Source organism: Saccopteryx bilineata, chromosome 6, assembly GCF_036850765.1.
Source record: "Saccopteryx bilineata isolate mSacBil1 chromosome 6, mSacBil1_pri_phased_curated, whole genome shotgun sequence".
Taxonomy (NCBI): Eukaryota; Metazoa; Chordata; class Mammalia; order Chiroptera; family Emballonuridae; genus Saccopteryx; species Saccopteryx bilineata.
The window spans coordinates 155,988,434-156,006,580 of NC_089495.1; the positions used below are offsets into that span (position 1 = coordinate 155,988,434).

The 18,147-nt window shown below is 52.4% G+C and overlaps 1 protein-coding gene across 5 annotated transcripts in view; it reads left to right on the forward strand.

The window, feature by feature from the left end:
• The window catches only part of AXIN2 (axin 2), a 31,845-nt gene extending 13,907 nt beyond the window's left edge, over positions 1-17,938 (forward strand). For all 5 annotated transcript variants that reach the window (XM_066235400.1, XM_066235396.1, XM_066235399.1 and 2 more), the window contains exons 4-11: positions 6,887-6,989; positions 9,382-9,522; positions 9,639-10,147; positions 10,368-10,547; positions 10,861-11,097; positions 11,650-11,745; positions 12,986-13,153; positions 16,568-17,938. In XM_066235400.1, coding sequence (XP_066091497.1) covers positions 6,887-6,989; positions 9,382-9,522; positions 9,639-10,147; positions 10,368-10,547; positions 10,861-11,097; positions 11,650-11,745; positions 12,986-13,153; positions 16,568-16,694 — 1,561 coding nt within the window. In that variant the 3' untranslated portion in view covers positions 16,695-17,938. The remainder of the gene's footprint in view (positions 1-6,886; positions 6,990-9,381; positions 9,523-9,638; positions 10,148-10,367; positions 10,548-10,860; positions 11,098-11,649; positions 11,746-12,985; positions 13,154-16,567) is intronic.
• Positions 17,939-18,147: the final 209 nt, after the last annotated feature.

The window sequence follows — 18,147 nt, forward strand, 5'->3', positions numbered from 1 at the left end:
TCGCAGAAGTAAGTTGGACTGAACTCCTTCAGTATCCATACTTGAGAAAAATGATCCTTTGATGGACAGTTCTGAATACATTTTTGTTCCGTCTTTATTGAATATTAGACAGGCATAATTTATTTTTCGATCCAAATAATATCAAGATCTGTTTTCATACTAGGTTGTATTATTTCATAGATTGTAAGATCACATGAGACTGTCAGCCCCTACATGTTGGTACACCCTCCATTTTTAACATTTTTTTGATCATTTTGGGGATTGCCTGGGAGTCTTAGCATTATCTGTAAAATGAGGGTAGGTTGGATTTGAATAGAGGCGTTGAGTGACTCTCTCCTAAGTCAAAGGTAGTTTACGGAAGCCCAGAGGCTTCTGTTTTCTAGGAGACTTGTATTTGGCTTGCTTCCTGTGCCTTGCCTGCATTTCATTTCGATCCCGTTGAAGTGTTCTTCTGGGTTCAGGATGCAGTGTCCAGGGTGTGGTCCCCATCCATGTTTGAGCCTCACACAAGCCCCAGTTAAAAAGGCAGGCTGTCCCCTGTGACTTACAGATGGAAGTAAGGCCCGTGCTTCCGCAGCTTCTCCTGTCAGAGACAGAACTCAGACACAGGCCCCTGCCCTTGCCTGCCCCCCCCCCCCCACGAACATTTCCAGCATGAAATGTGTTATTGGGACCAGTTGACACTGAGATCTTTGAGCCACTTGGAATTTTTTTATTTGTATTTATTAGTGGTCAGCCATACTGGTTGGGGGGAGGGTATGAGGGAGCAGTTCTGACCTCTCCCCTGCGCCCTCCCCTTGGCCCCTCTTGTTTCGTCCCCTTCCCAGCAGATGCACTTCCTCACTCACAGCAGTGGCTCGCAGGCTCTCACCTTTCCCCCTTTAGCTGAAGAGCGTGAGAACCTGAAACGGGAAGGCCACGGTGAGGGGTCAGACAGGTTACCTTTGCAAGTCAGCTGTTCGGGGTAGCGAAGGTCAGAGCCTGGGCCAGTAAAGTCCACTTTGCTGTAGAGGCAAATCCCTCACTCAGAAAAGGGCACCCCCCTCACTTAGCAGCTCCTCTTTGGGGCACAATACCTTCCCTTGGGTCCCAAGTGGCGGAACCTCTGGGGTTTCTCCTGGGGCGAAACTCCCTTGGCTTGGTGATGAGTGAACCAGGATGCCAACCCCCAGAGAGGGGACTGGGGACTGTGGTGTTGGATCTGATCTTTCAGATGTAGGGGTTGGGTGCTGCTGGGCCTCCTCCAACCGAGAGGGCAGCTTATCAGATGAGGCCATGGCATGTTGGACCCACTTGGACATGTTTATACCAACTGGATGGCATACTTGTCTCATCAGCTTAGGACCACCCTCTCTTGGGAATGGTATGTCCAGGGGCTGTTTGTCTGGTGCTGTCTATAGTGGAGACAAACGGGTTTCCGTATCCCATCGGAGGGGATGAGTGTCCGGACTTAGAGGTTCCTGTGGGTCTCAAGCTGCCAGGCACAGGGGGTCCCTGGGCCCTCCCCACCTCCTGCCTGGCAGACTTGGCATGCCCTGAAAGCCAGGCTGTGCGAGGCCCTTTCTGGCTGGCGGGCCCTGTGTGTGTGTGATCTGCCCAGTGTCGGGCGGGTCACCCGGGCTTCCCAGGGCTGGGATTAGACCCCTCTTCAGAGCTCTGCCAATTGTGGGCCTGGCGCAGATGAGAGTGTCGAGCGAGAAATAAAGGGGGGGGGATGAAAAGCTGAACTGAATCGCTTTCAGCCCATTGTTCACCCAGGGAAGCTTAGAGGGGATAAGAGGGTAGCAGGCCCTTTGAAATTTCCTTGAACAAGTGAATAGGAGCGCCCCATAAAGCATGAAAAGGCTCTGGCTGTTTCTCCTGGTCACAATGGCCAGCTCGGGCTGGGGTGGGAGGGGGGGTGCTGGCTGCCCTGCTGGGAGTTGTGGAGGGGGACAAGGGGGGTCACAGGCGGTCTTCAATAGACTTCAGAAGGTTGGAGTTCATTAGACACAAGCCCGGGGAAGCAATCGTCTCATTTGCGACAGAACCAATTAAATCCCAGGGGCCTTTGCAAGAGACCTGGGTAGGAGTTAGGCAGGGCCGGCCTGCACTGGGGTATTCCAGGGAGCTGTGCAGCAGGGCCTGGAGGTCCAAGGTGGGCAGGGGCTTTAAAGAAGCCATTGCCTTCCCCCCAAGCCCACTGCTGACTTCGGTTTTCCTGCTCAGTAAAATGCCCTATTAAAGATGGCTGGGATTTGGGTCTTCATAGTAGGCCTCTGAGAAGGCTGTTTTATGAGCCTGTTACTCTGAAACTTACATTCTCAGAAGGAATGGCTTTTTAACTTTTTTTTGGGGGGTGGGGTTTAAAGTTAGCTGCAAGATTCCCAGCCAAGCTCTAAACCCCGATCTTCGCAGCACTAGGGACAGGATGGAGGTGGGCTGTGCCCCGGGCACCAGGCCTAGGAGGGTGAAGCGGGGGGCTGAGACCTCGGAAGCCACAGGTCCTTTGCCGACTCACATGTGACGTCTCTGTTAGAGGTGTCCAGGCATCCTGAAAGCCACGCGTAGACGGCGTGGAAGTGTCCCTGTCCTGTTGATTTGCACAGAGCCGCTCGCGGAGTCAGGCACAGCTTTTGCCTGGAAGGCTGCGCATGTCACACAATCAGTGCAAGGTGCCTCCCTGGCTTCTCACGCCGAGGGCGGCATGGGTCATTTTATTTATTTATTTCCATTTCCTTATATCTTATTTATGGGTTTACTTTGGACACCAGGGAAGGCATTCGTGTGAACTTCAAATATTACCTTATCTTACAAACCAGGCCTTTGATGTTGGCCGTGATCAGAGGCGGCCCTCGGAGAGGCTGCCAAGTGGAAATGCAGGCGGACGCAGTGCGCACGAGCCCACTGTTTCAAAGTTACCGGAAAGTGACATTTAGGTTCGGCCAGGCACAGTGGAGTCAAAAGGCTAAGCTAATTGGCTCGGCTTAAATGGCAGCTGAGTGGAGTCCACACTGCAGAACCGGCGTTCCCCAGAAACAGCGAGCCCAGCGCTTGTGGGCTGAAATGCTCAGCAAGGAGGCCGTGCTAGGGCGGAAACTCGGACACACTTGGGCGAGCGGGTCTGAGCGACGGGACACGGTTGCAGGCTCACAGAGCTGAGTGAAAAGAAGAGAGGTCCCCTTCTGGAGTAAGGGGCTGTTTTGGAAGAAGATTCATGGCTGGGAGAGAATTAAAGCCACATTTCCTTAAAGGTGCCTATCAAGCTTCTTTGAGCCTCTCTAAGTTGAAGTCTTGGTTTTCCCACACTGGCTCCTTGAGCTGCCCTGGCTGGAATGGCTGTGTGTGTGTGTTGGTTGAGAGGGTGGCTAAAAAGATCATTTGTTCCTCTAGCCTTCAGATCCACCAGTGACCTGCTTCCCCTCCTCCCATACCTATGTCCCCAAATTCTCCTTTCTTTCTACCTTATATGGAACAGGAAGTTGGTATAAAAGCCTTGTCACTAATTTCTGCCTGGGAGGAAAGGCGACAAGATGGAAGGCTACTAGAGGACACTCGAGGACAGAGTCTAGGAGAGGGTGGATGGGAACCTCTTCTGGGACTCTGGAAGCTCTGTATGTCACAGGGAGGTCCACAGGGTGCTTGTCTCCTGGCCCCCAAGATTGTCAGGAAGAGCCCTGGAGCAGAGATGTCCTCCCTTTTCAGTCCCCAGAAGAGCTGCGGGTCAGAAGGGCAAGGACCTGGTCTTGCAGCCCTGGGGCAGCAGAAGTTGGCTAGTCAGCATGAGACCCAATCTGGGGGACTCCCAGCCCATAGGGATTTAGATTAGAGACGGGGAGATTCACTGTCTCGGGAACCACCTGGCATGCCCCCTAGCCAGTGAGTACTAAGTGGTAGGAGAGGACTTTCTAGAGGGCTCACCAATCTCCCGTTTGTCCCTTCAGAATGCCTGGTGACTCCGTGAGGCTTAGGAAATGGATCCCCACACTCAGCGGGGAAGCTTGGCTTCTCCAGGTGAGGCCAGGAGGGCAGGTTGTTAAGTTAAGGACACCTGTCCTGGAGTCCAGCAGAGGCTTGGATTCGGATCCTGGGTCTAACCGATGCTGACTGTGACTCTGGTCATCTAAAATGTGAATTGGGGTTTTGTGAGAATGACGTTGGATGTGTCTGACCCTCAGTAGGAACTCAGTGCGTCGGACTGGCAGCCTTGGGTTTGAGTCAGTCACCTGACTTGGAATTTGGTTTCCTGGTCATGCCAGGTGTGCTCTTGAGAGCCCAGTTTTCTCCCACGTCTTGTCCATGATCCCAGGGTAAAAACAGTTTGGTGAGTAAGCTTCAGGTAGGTCAGTAAGATTCTGGACTCAGAACCTTTATTCTTCTTGGCCTTCAGGGGTCCCATCAAGTCTCAGGCCTCAGTGAGTAGGAGACTCTCTGGGTGACTTGACCTTTACTGGTCAACTGCATATCCCATCCCACTGTGCCCGCCATGTCTGCCCCTTGGCCTTTCTCTGGACAGGACTCGTGTGTGTTTAAGTCCTTGCTTTAGGTACTGATCTTCTTCCCGTCTCCTCAGAATGATGATCCTTCATGTGCTTCTTAGCCGATGCTTGATCTGCTGTGATCTGTGCCCTCCCCGTAGTGGCCCTGTTCTCTGGCCTAGGTCTGCAGACTTCCAGAAAACACCACCACTATTGCAGATAAGGAGCCAGAGGTCGGCTGCTTGCTGGCTGGTTCCGGCATCGTTTTAGTCATTGCTGGTTTTCAGCCACTGCTGCTGAGCCACCCATGTTTTTCCCCTTCCACCCTCTGATAAACAAACCACCAGGAAAAGGGAGATCTCTAAACACCTAATTTCAGTATTTATAGTCTCCAAGTATGATTCAGTATGGAACTGTTTGAACATGAGGCCTTCATAAGTTGCCTGGGGACAGTGATGGGAAAATTGCCCCATCTTGATCATTTGACTGTTTTCAAGAACAAAATTCTTTTTAAAAAATCACAGCAATTCCAGGTCGCATTTCTAGCAAAGACGAGCTGGAGCACAGAACACACAGTGCCAGTGCTTCACCTCTTCCACCTGTTTTTTCTCAGTAATGATGATGAAGGACACGGGCCCATATTGCCTTTAGGTCTTTGCAAAAACTTCACTGACACTACACCCCTTCATGCCCAAACCATCTTGCCCTCTAGCCAGTGAGTACTAAGTGGTGGGAAGAGAGGACTTTGAAATTTCAACTCCCCCACCTCAGTGATCCTCTCTCCCCATTTCCTGTAATGCGTTTCATAATGGTAATTACTACATTCTAACATACTGTAAATTTTGCTTTTTCATTTTTGCTTATTGCCTGCGCCACCCCATTAGGATACAAGCTTCGTAAGGCAATCCCTCTGCATTTTTGTCCCCTTCCTTCACGGCTCGCTTGCCCAGTGCTGTGAACAAGGTTTGGCACATGGTAGGTACTCAAATACTAGAATGAATTGCACAGAGTGCCACACAGTAGGGACTTTGTCTTTATGCTCACATTGGTCATGTTGTTGAGACTTGGTTGGTTAAGGGTGTTAGGGGAGACTTTGTCTTTATGCTCACATTGGTCATGTTGTTGAGACTTGGTTGGTTGGGGATGTTAGGGGACACTTTGTCTTTATGCTCACATTGGTCATGTTGTTGAGACTTGGTTGGTTGGTTGTGGGTGTTAGGGGACACTTTGTCTTTATGCTCACATTGGTCATGTTGTTGAGACTTGGTTGGTTGGGGATGTTAGGGGACACTTTGTCTTTATGCTCACATTGGTCATGTTGTTGAGACTTGGTTGGTTGGGGGTGTTAGGGGACACTTTGTCTTTATGCTCACATTGGTCATGTTGTTGAGACTTGGTTGGTTGGGGGTGTTAGGGGACACTTTGTCTTTATGCTCACTTTGGTCATATTGTTGAGACTTGGTTGGTTGGGGCTGTTAGGGGAGACTTTGTCTTTATGCTCACATTGGTCATGTTGTTGAGACTTGGTTGGGGATGTTAGGGGACACTTTGTCTTTATGCTCACATTGGTCATGTTGTTGAGACTTGGTTGGTTGGGGGTGTTAGGGGACACTTTGTCTTTATGCTCACATTGGTCATGTTGTTGAGACTTGGTTGGTTGGGGGTGTTAGGGGACACTGTCTTTATGCTCACTTTGGTCATATTGTTGAGACTTGGTTGGTTGGGGCTGTTAGGGGAGACTTTGTCTTTATGCTCACATTGGTCATGTTGTTGAGACTTGGTTGGGGATGTTAGGGGACACTTTGTCTTTATGCTCACATTGGTCATGTTGTTGAGACTTGGTTGGTTGGGGGTGTTAGGGGACACTTTGTCTTTATGCTCACATTGGTCATGTTGTTGAGACTTGGTTGGTTGGGGGTGTTAGGGGGGACCTGGGAGGTTGATAGAGAATTACACCTAGCTTAGCTCCCTCCCTGTGGGCCTGGTCCTTATGTCTGCTGTATTTTGCCCTGGTAGTCATACCTCGTTTTCTGATGTGGGATAGCAACAGACTGTGGGGAGGGCCAGAGGGGTCTTAGAATCTTCTTGCTTGGCGAACCTGTACAGTGGGATAGCCTTTGCTCTGGGCTAGCCAGACCATAGGCAAGTTCTAAGAGAACAACCTGAGAGATGAGCTTACCACTCTTTCCAAGTCAGACCCTGAATCCAAAAGGGAGCCATTTTGAGAAGATTGATGGGCAAGAGACTTGGCAATTTGACAGTGGATTGATCTTTCCCCCTGGAAACAGCTGTGGCACCTGGGACTGGGGGCACTCCCATGAAGGCGTGTGACATCATCCGTTGGCGGGATCTGAGCATGGCTTGTGTGCATCCTGAATGCTGAAAGCATCCTCGTGAGCCTGCGGGTTCTGTCTTTTCCCTTCCCTTAGAGATGGAATCCCTCCTTACCGTGTGGGGAGTAAGAAACAGCTCCAGAGAGAAATGCATCGCAGTGTGAAGGCCAATGGCCAAGTGTCTCTACCTCATTTTCCGGTGAGTATTGTCTGGAGGGGAAGGCAGCTGTTTTCAGCCATGTTGAGTCCTGAAGGAACAGGTTGGAAAGAAGAGGGAGGCATAGAGACGGTTGAAGGGGCAGTGCTGGGTCCTGCTAGGGGAGAGTGTGGGAAGGGAAGACCGGGCAAGAGGTGCAACGTGGTTCTTTGTGATGTGATGCTGAACGGAGGGGAGCTCAACACGACCTTCTTGAACCTTTACATTTTCTCAATTTCTAAAAGAAAATTCTCTGTGAGAAAGGAACTAGAGCATTTCCTTCTCAGAAACCAGGACATGACAAGAGTGAATCCATGCTTTTCATTGGGTTCCCAAGAGAATGGAAGTCCCCTGAGGGAAGGGAGTTGTGTCTATTCTGTTACCTTCCACAGTTGCGGAAACTAGAACAGTGTCAGGCATATATTGGTGCATAAATAAACACTTGTTGAATGAATGAGCGAACAAATGAAATGAATGATTGAAGAAGCTAGAGGAATCTCTGCCTCCTGTGGGAGGAAGATTCCATGACAGGGAATTCTCTTAGTATTGACTGCACACCTCAGTCATTTCAATCATCCATTTATCTAGTTACTTGGTCATTTCTTCTATTGACTTCTGAAGCCCTGGAGGGCAGCTATATCATCTTGTCTGTTTCCAGCTCCAAAATGGAGCATTGTACCTGCTGTTGAATCTGCTCCTGCTATGTGCAGAGTAAATGAAGATGGGAAGTGAGAAGCCCAGGAGCACTTCTCCCTGTGATTGAGATGGGAGGCTAGCCTGGCACGAAGGACTTTTCTGGGCCCTCCCCTTCTATTTCCACGTGCTGGAGGGCAGCCAGCACTTGGCTCCCTGCACTTGGGGGCTGTGTCTATTCCAGGAGCTTTGCTTCTGGCAATGCTCTGAGATCCAGGTTGCAAGGGTGCTGCTCCTGGGGGCGGGGAACAGAGGGCCCAGTTCAAAGCGGCATCTCTGTTTAAGAATCCTTCTCCCTAGCTTCTGAGAATCCAATTGGTCCGTGGGTTATGTTGCATTTAGAAAATTAACACTTTGAATTGCTAATCCTGTGGTACATTAGTGCAGGGACTGCTGCTGGAGCAGCTTCTGTCTGAAAGCTCCTCAAACAGCCTGGAGCAGGCATAACCTTGTGCTAAAATTAGCATATTAAGAATTGCTCTTCTGGGGACCTCCAGGGTCCCCCTCCTTAATAACGGTACCCCCCAAATACAACAGTATGGAGGATATGACATGTTTTGATGAGGCAGGGGTGTGTGAGTATTAATGAAGAAAACTTATAACACCCAGGCTTGTAAGTGAAATGTTTCTGTCCTGGGGTGTGCAAATCAACTCTCTCCACAAGCCAACCCCTTGAGAGGTGCTGCCTGCAGCCAGCCCGGGTGAGAGGGGCCAGCTATTATAGAGGGGGCCTTTCTGTCCCCTCCGGCGGTTCTGCAGCCCAGTGACTGCAGGTCAGGTTGGAGATCCGCCCACCTGCTAGGGGAAACGCTGATCTGCAGGTTGGCTTTCTGCTGCCCCTGTGTACCCCAATGAAAAGGGCAGAGCAAGAGGGAAACGAGGGAGGAGGGCAGAGTGGTGGGCGGGAGGAGGGGTGGGCGAGATGAGAGGAGGTTAGAAAGCGGGGTTGGGCGGTGGGGGTTCTCTGTGAGCTGCTTTTGGCAGGCGATCTCGGTGCCTTTTTATATTCCGCACTTGATTTGGAGATGTTCCCTTTTCCCTTGATAGAGCAGCTTCAGGCAGCCAGACTCAGCAGTGTTCTGCTACTAGCCCGGAGCAGCTTTCTTCATTTTCTGTACAAAGAGACGGGGCGGGGGCGGGGAAAGCAGGCAGATCTAGGACGGTGTTGAGACAACACCGCCTCAAAGGTGCGCAGTGTGCGGCCAGGAAATAAATTACCGCTGCTTCTGATCCGGCCCTGGGACTCCCTCTCGCCCTCCCTTTCCCTCCCCCCCACCTCCTTTCCAATCTTTTTTTTTTTAATTTCCAACTCCCTTTCTGTTTAGACTCTACTTTTTATTCCTTGAGTTGGTCTCTCCCCTCCCCATCTCAGAGGCTGCCTTTTTTTTTTTTTTTTTTTGATGTTTGACAACAGTCTTTGAAGATTTTCTACTTCAGAGTAGCTACTGATGGGCTGGTTGTACTACAGAGAGAACAAGCGGGGCCTCTCGGAGTGCGACCAACTGCTCCTGCCCAAGGCAAACGCTGGTGGGGACCATGGCGCTCCATGAGGCCGCGTCGCTGGCACATAAAGCTCCCCGGCAGCCCGGGCTGCGCTCTACCGAACCTGGAGCCACCGTGCACATCGCCGGCCGCCACGGCCGCTGCGTGCCCGGCCGGCCGGCTCAGCGCCCCCTGTCCCTTTCCTCCCTGCGCCCTGTAGAGAACCCACCGCCTGCCCAAGGAGATGACCCCGGTGGACCCGGCCGCCTTCGCAGCAGAGCTGATCTCCAGGCTGGAGAAGCTGCAGCTGGAGTTGGACAGTCGGCACAGCCTGGAGGAGCGGCTACAGCAGATCCGAGAGGTAGTGCCGGCCCCGCCCCCCACGCCCACCCCACCCTCACCCCACCCCACCCCCTCCCCCTGTGTGCCAGGGTCCCTCCTGCTCACAGGGTCCTTCTCTGCCGCCTGCCCTTCCAGGACGAAGAGAAGGAAGGCTCCGAGTTCCTACTGGGCTTGCGGGATGGGGCACCCAGCCAGCACCCCCTCTCCTTCCTGCCCTCCGGCAGCTATGAGGAAGACCCGCAGACGATTCTGGACGACCACCTGTCCAGGGTCCTCAAGACCCCCGGCTGTCAGTCTCCCGGCATGGGCCGCTACAGCCCCCGCTCCCGCTCCCCCGACCACCACCACCACCAGCAGCTGTGCCACCCCATTCTCCCCGCTGGGGGCAAGCTGCCCACCTCCACGGCCTCCCCAGCTGGCTGCCCCCTCTTTGGGGCCAAGGGCTTCGTAACCAAGCAGACGACGAAGCACGTCCACCATCACTACATCCACCACCACGCTGTCCCCAAGACCAAGGAGGAGATCGAAGCAGAGGCTGCACAGAGGGTGCGCTGCTTCTGTCCTGGGGGGCCCGAGTACTACTGCTACTCCAAGTGTAAAAGCCACCCCAAGGCCCCGGAGCCTGGGACAGCGGAGCAGTTTGGGTAAGTGTGGGCTGACTGGACTGTCCTCTCCTGACCACAGCCCTGGGCAGGTGTGAGGCAGGGTCAGGGGTCACAGGCATTCTGCTTCCAGGAAGGGAGGGGCACAGGGTGGAGGGGGCAAGGGGAACAGGTGCATGTCGCCCCACCACCTCCCCGTCTGTCCAGTGGCGGAGTCCCAGAGACAGAGAGGTCAGGGGGTGTGGTTCTTGGTTCCCCACAGTGGCAGCGGCAGCAGAGGCAGCGTCCTGCCTAAGCACAGCGGCAGAGCCCCCGAGGCCACCCTGGCCGCCCGGGAAGCGGCCGGAGCCCTGCAGCTGCCTGGGTTGGAAGGAGACAGGTCGCAGGATGTCTGGCAGTGGATGCTGGAGACCGAGCGGCCGGGCAAACCCAAGCCCCACAGGTAAACATGCCACCGCCAGGCGCCATCCTTACGAGGGTTGGGGTAGTCACCGGAGGTAGTGTGGGGTTGGCTGTTTTTGCAGTCGGCCGGAAACAAATGTGACTGTTGGCCCCTGCCATCTTAATGTTAATTGGACTGAGCAGACCACAAAAATGCCATGTTTTGGCAGCGTCCCCTGTTCGTGTTATGGTAGTAATTTTTTTTCTTCTCTCTCTCTGAAGGCAGAATAGCAAAGTTTCTCTTGAAGTCACATTTTCCAGTTTTTCTAACCCAGTTTTTCATTCTGCTTTCTCTTTCCTCATTCCTTGTTCAGTGCCCAAAGCACAAAAAAGGCCTACCCCTTGGAGTCTGCTCGTGTGTCCCCAGCTGAGCGAGCCGGCCGGCACCACCTGTGGGGAGGTAGCAGCGGGCACCCTCGAGCCACCACCCGCACCCACCAGTTTACCCAGGACTCTGTGGTGCCTGCTCCCCTGACCCCGCCCAACACCCTGGCACAGCTGGAAGAGGCCTGCCGCAGGCTGGCTGAGGTGTCAAAACCCCCAAAGCTGCGGTGAGTGGGGTGGCTCAGCCACAGAAGGCTGGCATTGGGTGTGGACGTGGAGACCTGGCCTATTGCTGCTAAGGGAAGGGCCTTCTTTCCTGCTGGGTCTTGATCTGCCCTCAGGGAGGAAGACTTGTTTCTAGAAATTGTTCCCTTTGGTTCCGTTCATCCTGAAGAGCTAACGGGGACCTGTTTAGCAAGTTAGCCATTAATTATTTATAAGTCCCATTCCTTACAAATGTCCAGATCAGTCAAGCCTGGTTAGATGGATATACATGAAATTCTCACTGACTGAGGGGGAGTCTAGGGTCTTCACTCTTGGCCTGGTCTGGCAGTGCCCAGTCCTGGGTCCCCAGCGGGGCTTAGGGTGGCGGTACCACAACATCCTTTAAGGCCTCCTGGAGGCACTGTTAACACAAGGCCTTAGTTGGGTCTCCCAGGGATGGAAGTCAGGTCCGTGTCTGGTTAGAAGGCCCCAGGGAGTAGTTTTCTGTCTGCTCTCCATTTGCCCTGGTGACAGCAGGTGTACCTCTAAACGCTTTGCTTTGGTTGTGTCCTCAGGTGCTGCGTGGCCAGTCAGCAGAGGGACAGGAACCACTTGGCCACTGGACAGGCGGGAGCCACCGCCTTCTCCAGCCCAAGCCTGGCTTCAGAAGAGTGAGTGTTCTTGCCTGACCTGCTCAGGTCCACCCAGCGGTATACATTTCAGGTTGTTCACAATGGGAGTTGCAATCACTGAAAACATTTTTTAATATATAAAATCATCTAAAGTTTAACACATTAGTGACAAGGAACAGTAGATGTTGCCATAAATTAGGATCTTGGAAACCCTGCCTGTACTGAGCAACACATTGTGACTCTTATACAAGTGTTCCTTCCTGAAGCGGTAGACGGCTCAGGGTTCCTGGGCGCACACTAATCAAAAGCTGAGACATGAAGCCATGAGCAGGTGGCCCCAAACCCAGATACAGAAGTTGCCCCATTCAGCTTGCAAGTTAGCAAGTTGGAAACATGGTGTCACACAGCGCAGGAAGGTGGCTCTCCACATCTGCAGAGATGGAAGGAGGATGGTCTGTGTTGTTTGCTTGAGGAAAACAGTGTCTGCTCATTGTGTCGTGATTCCTTTTGTAAATTTGTACTCCTACAAAATGGACAGAGAAACCTGACTTCATTTAATTACAGGATGGTGCATTTACAAAGAAATCTGCTGAAGAAATCTAAAATGCTCTAAATAATTAAAGTTGTTTTTTTCTTCTTCTTTATTTGGAGCAGTGAACAATGTTTAAAGTCCTGAATAAGCCACCACCCTGGACCCTTTTGTTTTAATTGGTTGACCTTAAGTCTACCAGCTGTTCTAGTCCTAGTCCACAGCTTGTTTTTTCTTTGTTTTTTTTTTAAGCCTCTCTACAAAAACTGAATAAATGGGGAAGTCAAAATAATAAATGGGGAAGTCAAAATGACTGCATGCTCACGTCCTGCCTCCCCAGTGGGCTCTAGCATTCTGAGCGTATGCCTCCCAGGAGGGGCCCTGGGTTTATCCTCTTAGCATACCCCAAGGGAGAGTGTCCCAGGGGTTCTGTGGTGCTTTGTGCCAACCCGAAAGAGACTGCTCTGTCTCCCATTTGGTGGTAGTGAGAAAAACCGTAGCAATTTGTATAACCAAGGGAACCGTCACTTCCTGTGTGCCCCACACAGGTGACTATCTCTGAGATATGGGGGGTCCCACAGCCACGCCCCCTTCTGAGCCTCCAGCTGCAGCCTTGCTTGACCTCTAGAGAGATTTGGGAGAAGGCACGTGCATGCATGCATGGTAGGTGCATGGTGTGCATGTATGCTTGGCGTGTATTTGTTCACTGCCTGCAGATGCTGAGCTTGTTGTGTTGCATCTTTTTTTCAGTCACAAAGAGCCAAAGAAACCAGCAGGGGTCCACGTACTCCAGGCCAGCGAGTTGGTTGTCACTTACTTTTTCTGTGGAGAAGAAATTCCGTACAGGAGGATGCTGAAGGCTCAGAGCTTGACCCTGGGCCACTTTAAAGAGCAGCTCAGCAAAAAGGGAAATTATAGGTGAGAGTTCTGTGGCTTCTTTCTGCTCTAGGGTTTGTTTGCTCAGAACCAAGGACCAGAGTCACTTTTCCTGGCTGGGCCAGACCTGGGAGGGGCCAGGAGGGCTTAGGAGGCGCCAGGAGGCTGTGGGAGTGGGTGCTGCCGACGCTCGGGTTCCTTCTCGTTTGCTCTCCCTTCTCCACTCACAGAAATAACGCACAGCAGCAGCAGCTGGCAGAGCTCTGGGGGCCTGGTAGGTCTTTTTCTACCTGGTGAACAGGACGCTGGGGAGAGAGGTGGCAGTTGGCTTTGTCAGAAGAACTGGACTCGGGCCACCTTGTGGGGTTCTGCCTGAAAGGGGAGAGGTTGGGGGAAGATAAAGACAGGCGCGTACATAGATGGGCAGACCAACTAGAAGACCGAAAGACTACTGTCCTGGCTTGGGTGTCGGGCAGACTGCCTACACTGGAGGCTCGGGGAAGGGCAGAGACCATTGCCTGGAGAGGTAGGCAGCATTCTCTTGACTCAGCTTTTCTGCCTAAGCAGCTGCCTCACTTTCTGTCTATGGGTCGTGTGAAGCAGGATATTTCATGCTTTTTTGTCCATAACAAAGAGGGGCAGACCTGTGGGCGGGCACTTTTTGGAAGGGGGCCTTGGGAAGGGAACTTGCCCACCCTCCGGGCTTCCCAGGGCTCCTTTCCCTGTGCGCACAGTGGGGACTCCCGCCCAGGCCTTCCAGCGACCTGCCGGTTTCTTGTTTCTGTCCCCCTGAACTGGGGACAGGTGGTGACTCCACCTTACTGGTTCGTCCAGAATCCTACCCCCGTTCAATGGCCTGTATGGGCTCTATTCTAGCCGTATCTCAGGTGCAGTGTGGGGGGCTGGGACAAGGGACAGGCCAGGCACACAGTTTGAGGAGCACAGCACAGTGTGTGCAGAAGGTGCCAACCCATTCCTGCCTGGAGCGGGGGATGGGAGTGGGGGAACCCTGATAGCACTGGTGGCCCACCAGGTGGGCACCAGCTTCTGGACCCTGGTGAGGCCGCCTCCATGGCCCCCAGACTGACCCTTTCTGAGCAGCCATCTCCACTGGGTGCTGGTTTGAGCAGGGGCCCCAAATGACTGATATTTTTAGGGGAAAGGGATGAGGTTCAGGCTAGGACCCTGGAGACGGCTGACACACAGGGCGTGGGCTGGCCTTAGCTCTTTCTCCCTGACACCTGGGCTCAGACAGTTCTGGAAAGGTGTCAGGTTGGGGACAGGCCTGGCAGCTGCTGCTTGTTATATCTCAGCAGACACAAGGTGAAACTAATTACACAAGCGTGCCCCTCCAGGGATCTCAGCTCTGAATCGGCTGGACTTTGAGGGGCCTGCAGGTGAACTTCAGGGGAGGGGGCCACACGGTGCCGAGCAGAGAGGCTGTGTGGAGGCTCTGTGCTCAGCCACTCTGGCCACATCTGGCTGTGATTTTTTTTTTCTGCGGCACACTTAATAAGCCTGGCTTTGAAGCCCCAGCCTCCCCTTTAATGCACAAAGACTTGCACAAACGGTCGATGCTCAGATTCTTTACTGATTGGATCAGGCTGTGGCCAGGCCCTTCCCAGCTTCTTATCTCTCTCGCCTAGTCCTCCTCCAGGTCATGGTGGCACAGGGTGCCATGCCTCTTCTCACCCCCACGCCCGACCAGCAGGATTGACGCTCCAGCATTCAGTTTGCAACCCCCCCCCCCCAGGAAAAAGCCCGGCGAGCATGGGTCTCTGGAGTGGGGGACCTGGGCTGCGTTAAGTAATCTCACCATGGCAGGGGTTCAAAAAGAGAACAGCCCCTCCAGACGTGCCAGACGCTATTGGTGCCAGATGTCAGAAGAAAGCAAAGTTTGCCACATAAAGCATGTTGCAGTGGAAAAACTCGGTTCTTGGAGGGAAGGAGAGCAGCAGGCAGTTTTGAAGTCTTGGGGGTGGGACCGAAGTCTTGGGGGTGGGACCAAGGGAGCCTTTCCCCCCTTCCCCCCTCCCCCCTCCTGGAAGAGGGTGCAATTATGTGAAAGGTCACAGCGTGTTTGCCGTGAAAGCCCAGCTTGGTGAACCCGACGAGGGTTGGCGCTGGGGGTGAGGATGGCGTTGGAATTGGGGCCTCTTATTTGGAAAAGTAACTCTTCCCGCTGTCAGGGTCTTCTGTGCCCTGTGCCCGTCCCTACTTTCTGGCCCCCTCCTCTCAGGCCTCCCCAGATATTATGTCCCCCTTCACGTGAAGCGTTTTCACCACTGACCCATTAGAGTCGTGTGTTAGCTCGGCCGTCCGGGAATGCTGAAAACAAAGACCCTTGACTAAACCCAGCTGTTTCACTTTAGTTAGCCTTATCTCCTAAGAAAGTATTTGGCTTGCCTTCATTAAAGAAGAAAAAAAATTTAGCTCTAACCAAGGGGAATTAATTTTAAGAGGAAAGACAAAAACAAAATACAGCCATAACCCTGAGACACAATGAAGTTTTTTGGAGAGGCTGTACCCCTCCCCCAGGGGACTGTGACCCTTCCTCTGTGACCGGCCTTTATTGGTTGGAGATGACATTGCAGGGATGCTTTTAATTCGACCGAGGGGTGTCCCTTGCTGGGGACGGGAAGGAAGGGGCCTGGAGGACAGCCGGTTCCTAATGTGACTCTCCTAAAAGGGGCCGGCCCGAGAGACTGGTCATTTGAGCCCATACAATTAAATAGCCTTAGAAGAAAGACGGCTGGGGTGGGATAAAAGGAACCTTTAATCAACGGGCATAATAGAAGGGCCCTGTGCGTTTGACCCTGGAGGGGTAGGGAGAGGAGGGAGGGGTGGCCTTTCCATGGCTGGGCCTGGGAGCAGCGTGCGTTAGCACCTGGGTGGAGGGTGGGATGATCAAGGGGTGTGGTGTCAGCCTCCAGACAAACTAGCTGGAGTCTACCTTCTACAGAGTTCCACAGGTTCAGAGGGGCTCAGGCTGGGGTCTCTGAAGGATCCCTCTCTTGACTGTAGCGGCCAATGAACTCCAGGCCTGCTTTGCCCTTCCCATCCCCTGTTCCAATAAAAGAAATGGGAGAACGTTGCAGCTGTACTGTGCAAAGTACACTTTTCTCGGTGTGAGGATTGGTGACAGCAGCAGTCCTGGGCCGCAGACCACAGTCTTGGAGCTGTTTTCAGTGGAGCCTGCCTGGGCTGCTGCTCTCTGGATGTCCAGCTGTCGTTGTCCCCCTCCCCCCCCGCCCCCGAGTGACACGACCTGCCCGTCTGTGTCTTTGGGCCAGGCCCAGAAGCCAGCGGGCCATCTCAGAGAAGGACCAAGGTTTACCTGTGCACCTGCTGTAGCGGAACCCTCGCGATACATCAGTCCTCAGTGCTGACCCACGTTTCTTCTAAAGCAGAAAGTGCAATTTTACCAAGATGCTTTTTTGGGTTTTCTCTCTTAAGGTATTACTTCAAAAAAGCAAGTGATGAGTTTGCCTGTGGAGCGGTGTTTGAGGAGATCTGGGACGACGAGACGGTGCTTCCCATGTACGAAGGCAGGATTCTGGGGAAGGTGGAGAGGATTGACTGAGCCTCGGGGGCCTGGCCGTGGCCAGATGTGGGGCCAGCGCTCGCACCGGCGGTGTGGGATATGAGCGACCACCATGCAACATACTGAAGGAGAAAAAGAACCAATGAAGATAAAGTTAGGGAAGAATTGGCCACTGGGCCTTCGGGAGGGTGGGGGGAGGTTGGTTTTCATTATTCACAAGCTGGGTACTGAGATAAGAAAAGCCTGAACTATTTATTAAAAACATGACCACTCTTGGCTATTGAAGATGCTGACTGTATCTGAGAGACTGCCATACATAATATATGACTTCCTAGGGATCTGAAATCCATAAACTAAGAGAAACTGTGTATAGCTTACCTGAACAGGAATCCTTACTGATATTTATTGAACAATTGATTATCCCTGTCCCCAGTTTATGGATATGCTGCTTTAACCACGGAGGGGGGAGACAGGAGGTTTCCATTGTTCTGTCTAAACTTGGGAGTTGAGCTCGGAGTACAGGGTCGGTCTCTTCATTAAAAGGACTTGTGCTCTGCTCTGCGCTTTCTCCGAGTGAAGATAGGGTTCTTTTTAATGGTGCCCTGCCATTGGCACATGCAGAAATTGGTGCATTTTATTATTATTTTTTTCTGTGCTGCTGTATTTTGTCATAAAGGTCTTAAGTTTTGACTCACGTTGCAACATCACCGCCATTTTGGGGGTCATCGTGTTGGATGATCGTTGCCGAGTTTGGGGGAGCCCCCTGGGGGCCCTAGATTGATCCTGTAACTTCTCGCAGCTCCCCACCAAGGCCCCAGCACCCCGCGGCTGAGGCCTGCTAGAACCTTGTTGTTTCCACTTCTGCTTTTATTGAAATAACAATTCATTGGAGTTTTTTTTTGTTTGTTTGTTTTTTGCCTTTTTAAATTACTGTTTGGGCCACAGCCATTCTGAAAACTACCCCCCCCACCCCACCCTGCAAAGAAGCCAACAGCTGTGGGGAGACCTCGCAGCACCCTCTTCCTCCAGACATCTTCATCTGACGTTCGGTGTGTGTATTAAGTGAATCTGTCCGTCCGGCCCCCGTCACTTGTACTATACGTCTGTATATACCGTACGGCAAGAGTATTAGCCCCCTGTCTCTCGCGCTTGGCTCGGAGCCGGTACAGTGCTGTACCGCGCGGTGTCCCCTCCGTGTGTCGCCCCGTATTGAGGGCTCGAGCTTTCCCTTGGTTTTTGAAAGGGGTTTATGTATAAATATATTTTATGCCTTTTTAATACAAGTCTTGTACTCAGTGACTTTTGCCATGGCATTTTGTTCTACTTATACTGTAAATTATGCATTATAAAGAGTTCATCTAAGGAAAAAAAAACTACTTGGTACAATAATTATTGTAATTAAAGAGATGTAGCCTTTATTAAAATTTTATATTTTTCAAAACGCTGGCCTCGTCTTGGAGTTCGGGGGCGGGCGCGGGGCAGAGGTGCCCTG